The 4,373-nt window shown below is 45.3% G+C and overlaps 1 protein-coding gene across 1 annotated transcript; it reads left to right on the top strand.

The window, feature by feature from the left end:
- The first annotated feature begins 2,631 nt into the window (after nucleotides 1-2,631).
- On the top strand, nucleotides 2,632-4,150 carry LOC129599549 (uncharacterized). Its single transcript, XM_055497831.1, has 3 exons — nucleotides 2,632-3,302; nucleotides 3,387-3,500; nucleotides 3,628-4,150. The coding sequence occupies exons 1-3, from the start codon at nucleotides 2,785-2,787 to the stop codon at nucleotides 4,148-4,150; spliced, it is 1,155 nt and encodes a 384-aa protein (XP_055353806.1). The 5' UTR covers nucleotides 2,632-2,784.
- The last annotated feature ends 223 nt before the right edge of the window (nucleotides 4,151-4,373 follow it).

Genomic DNA, 4,373 nt, shown 5'->3' on the forward strand with positions numbered 1-4,373 from the left:
CAAACGGAAGGCATCGGTTGGACGGTTCAAATAAGCTGGAATCCGGGACTGCGGCAGCTCGCTAAGTTGTGCCTGAACAGGTTAGTGCTTGATTTTTTTGTTTGTTTGGTGTCGGTCATACACTAGAGTAGTTGTAGTATTAATTTATGCTATGGTGTTTACAGCTTTGGGGCCGGCTGGGAATGAAATAACCTTCTCAGCACAGTTTTCGTGAACACTGTGAAGGATTTTCTGCACTATTTAACGTCTTCAGAATTCGAAATCCATGATTATGACGTATTTTCGGATGACGTTGTACAAATAATGTACACGAGGAAGGATGCTATGGTTCCGACTAACCCGAAAACGAACGTGGTTCTAGCAGCGTAAGTGATAATAGTTTCAGTTTAGTGCTTCATTTAAATCAGGTAAATTAGACTTGTACTTATTTTTTTGCTGTCAGGTTTACAGCAGCACACGCAAGATTACATTTATTGAAATTCATGCAAAGAGCTGGCGAGCGATTACTATACTTTGATACGGTAAGAGCTAAAGCATTAGCGTAAAGCATATGAAACTAGAAGAAACGAGAAAAAAACATAGTTTTAAATTGTAGGACAGCATTATCTTTGTTCAGCGTCCAGGTGATGAGCCGTTTGAAACCGGGTCCACTCTGGGGATGTTAAGTAATGAGCTGGCCGAGGACGACTTCATTACGCGCTTCTGTAGTACTGGTCCAAAATCTTACAGCTACGTTACGGCATCTGGGCAGGAGGTCTGTAAAATCAAAGGATTTGAAATTAATAAACTTACAGGAACGGTGTTGAATTTTGATTCGATGTTGAAAATCGCAACCCAACCTCTCAAGATGAGACCGCCTCCGATAGCGCTCATGGTAACGTTCAGCCCGAGTCCCTTTCCGTCACATATGGTAGTACTATTCGCCGGAAGAAACGGACATATGAAATCCAAGATGTGCCTATGACAAAGCGGTTCAAAAGACGTACGACAAACGACGCATCTTAGATGACTTTACTACTGTGCCATACGGTTACGTACCATAGCCCTTTGATCATGAACTTGAATGTTGGCATTGTGTCGTTATTGAAAGTAAAGTCCAGGGTGGTGTTGGCTTCGTCGATACTGGCGGCGGCTGATGGCCGATAGGGTGAAAAGTGGTGACGGTTCCAAAGTAATGCCCGATAAAATCAGAACAAGTGCTAGCAGACTACCAAAAAAAGCAATCGTAATGACAACGCATATCGCTCGACGCCTTTCCTCAGCAGGGTCCATGGTAATGCAGGATATATAAACGGACGCAATTTAGACAGCTAAGAAACAGTTAGGGAAAACGAAACGTGCAACTGAAGTTTTGTCAGTTTTGCTGCAGTTTATATAGTAGTCGATAGAACATGTCTGGATGTGAACCCGAAAATGTTCGTTTATCATCAACATCGACATCGCCACCACCATCGCCCGGAACAATGGATGCCATTCAGCACATTATCTGGCAAGGTGACTGGCAAGGTGGATTGCACGATAGGTTAAAGGTTGCCTCGTGGGAGTGTTGTTGCCAGCAGCTTTGGTCGTCTGTTCAATACACCCCTTCTACAGAAGCCATTTACCAACCTTGAGAGAAGTTCATGAGCGGTGTGCTGATGTGGCCAAGGATCCTTGTTATGTGCGTTGTGGGTTTAGTGGAACAGTTGCTCTGGTGGTTCTCGAAGTAACTGTAGGTTGCTATACAGTCGAGCGTGACTATATAGCCGATGGACTGGGTAAAGCGTTAGGATCATCCAACTACTTTGGGGGTAGTAAGCACATGGAGCGTTTATTGAAAGAGTTTCATCGGCGATGGAATGCTACAAGCAGCGAGCAACTTTGCTCTTCGACGAGATGACGAAGCTTACGTTTGTGGGCCTGCAAGAAGTGCGCACGGTGGGCAGGGCTCTCACGGGTATCACGGAGCAGTGATGGCTGCAGCGGTGGCTTTGTACTACTGCCGCGAACCTAGTTGCTTCCTCCGGAGAGAAGTCGAGAAGTGTGTAGCCATCACACATGCGCATCGTTTGGGGATTGATGGAGCTGTGCTGTTTGCCTTTGGTTTACAGGAAGCGTGTGATAGCGCCCGCACAGCTTCAGTGACGACCTTTTTGAAACGGCTAGAGGATTATGCTTCAACTCTCGAACCACCATTTGGAGAGAACATGATAGCTGCCAATGCGTTATACGTAAACCATAGCGTACTGCGTTCGCCGGCAGACATTATCCGACTGTATCCGAATGTTAACTCGCGCGCCGCACAGGACTTTGTTCCGCTGGCTATGGTCATGGCATTCGTGGGTGGAAACCTGCAGTGGTGGTCTGGATATAACATCATGTCACCTTGGAAGCGAATGGTCCAGAGCTGCATTGCCCTTGGAGGTGACACGGATGGTCGTACGTTCATGGCAGGCGCATTATATGGAGCTTTCTATGGACTTTCGTCTGACCAACGTGAGTTTGAGGCGATGCCCGAGATAACGGAAGCAAACAATGCTAGTACTTTAGCTGATGCATTGTATAAAGGGTGTCCACCCGATGACTAAAAACAAAAGCAAGAATAAACATGCTGCTGTTTTAACCTATTTAGTTGGCTATAAAATGAGTAGGTCGGCTCGTGTTTCTGATGTTAGTGCATAGAGTTTGCGTATTCCTGCCTCCACTTTGATTTAGTTGTCCATTATTCTGTTTGTCTGCTTTGAGTTTAAAGCGTTATCGTAGCGTGTTACCGTTATTTGTGAGTATTTTTAAATTTTCACCGCAATGGCTGCAATGCGAAGCGTAGATAGTGTATCAGGTGATAACAGTGACCTTTTGGCTGCCTTGTCGTCATCACCATCGTTGTCGACTATTCCGGCATCACTTCAGCCTGTTAGGGCATTAACTATTACTGGTACTAAGAAACGTAAGGTCACCGCGGACTCGTATAAGCCCAAAACCGATGCAGTTAGCTTAGCTCGGCGTGGGTTTACCCAGGGGCAGGTTGCATTTCAGTACGAAGGTGGGCCGGTAATTAAATTTGGAGGAGAAAAATTCATTGCAGTTTACTTGATGAACAACCGTTTGCGATACATTATTGGGGAGTTTGATAAAAATCAGGAGGGTCAGTGGGTTCCGAGTTTAGCGTCCAAGCATGTCGAGTTAGATGCGAAGCAGTTTGCCAAACTAATGGGTTTACAACTGTGTGGACAACTGGAAAGACTGATCAATTATGACGAAGGCTCTACACCCATTACGGCAATGCATGACCTGGGCGGAGGTTACTTCTTTAACTGGGGATGGTAAGAAAGTCATTCATATAACAACCTTGTGCTTTTGTTTCTATGGCACATTATTATTATATTTCTGCGGTTGCTTCTCCTCAGGCTTGACGAAGTACCCATTGCCAACATTCGGGTTTACCTTGAAGCAAACAGCCTGAAAGAACCGGGAACAAAGGTGGTCATCGGCTCACCCAGTGAGAAACGACTTGCGATGAAGTGAGTGTTGTGTTCTAGTGATAGCAGCATAATTAATACCCAAATTTACTTATTTTTTTTGGTTATTTCATAACCGTTTAGCTTATTGATATTATTATTATGGTTGTTGTGGTTGTTGCAATTGTAGTGAAAAGAACTGGACGGCGTTCTGTGAACTTTTGGACAACGGAACCATCCTTAAGCATACGTATGAGGTGCTGAAGGGACGATCCGGGTACCCTACCATGCAAGTCTGCCAAGCCGACTACCAGGATATTTTTGAGAAGCTACCGTGGCCTATGATGGAGCGCTTTTGCAAACGCCTGACGCAAGAATGCAAGCTTTGCCACCTTATGGAGGATACCTTTGCTGATCCGCTGCAACCTGGAGCTCATGATGGCCATACTGCATGCCGCTACTCGGATCGTATACAACTAACGGACCGTATGCGAAGCTATGTCTGTAAGGATGTGGAAAAGACTCTGCTGGGGCTGTTTCTCAAGCAACTGCCGTACCGCTATGCTGACGAAGCAGCGCACTCGCATCATAATGCGGAACGCAACTTGCTGGAGGCGTACCACTTCAAGCCGGACGAATTTCTGGTAATGCACGGAGATCGACTGTGTGCTGAAATGCTGCAGCGTTTCAAGGAGCAGTTCAAACTGAACTAGTATGAATGTTTCTGTGTATGTGTGTGGTGTGTGCCTGTTTGGTTTTCAAGCAATCATCTTAGCTCGTTTAGGTAATTTTAATCGCTATATCATCAGTTTCAGTATATTCGTAATCATTTATTACTGATGTTATTTGTAAATATTTTTTGATTCGCGTTGGCGGCCCCAAGTCGATTTGTCATTTTAATTGCCACGCGGGCCTCTGCAAAACCAAAGGTGTGTG

The sequence above is a fragment of the Paramacrobiotus metropolitanus genome, unplaced genomic scaffold, assembly GCF_019649055.1.
Source record: "Paramacrobiotus metropolitanus isolate TYO unplaced genomic scaffold, Prichtersi_v1.0 Parri_scaffold0000148, whole genome shotgun sequence".
Taxonomy (NCBI): domain Eukaryota; kingdom Metazoa; phylum Tardigrada; class Eutardigrada; order Parachela; family Macrobiotidae; genus Paramacrobiotus; species Paramacrobiotus metropolitanus.

Excerpts from the sequence above, each read along its gene's own strand:
- LOC129599549 (XM_055497831.1), top strand. The coding sequence starts at position 2,785 with ATGGCTGCAATGCGAAGCGTAGATAGTGTATCAGGTGATAACAGTGAC. Across the intron at positions 3,303-3,386 it reads TACTTCTTTAACTGGGGATG|GCTTGACGAAGTACCCATTG; the intron begins GTAAGAAAGTCA and ends GCTTCTCCTCAG. Across the intron at positions 3,501-3,627 it reads GAGAAACGACTTGCGATGAA|TGAAAAGAACTGGACGGCGT; the intron begins GTGAGTGTTGTG and ends TTGCAATTGTAG.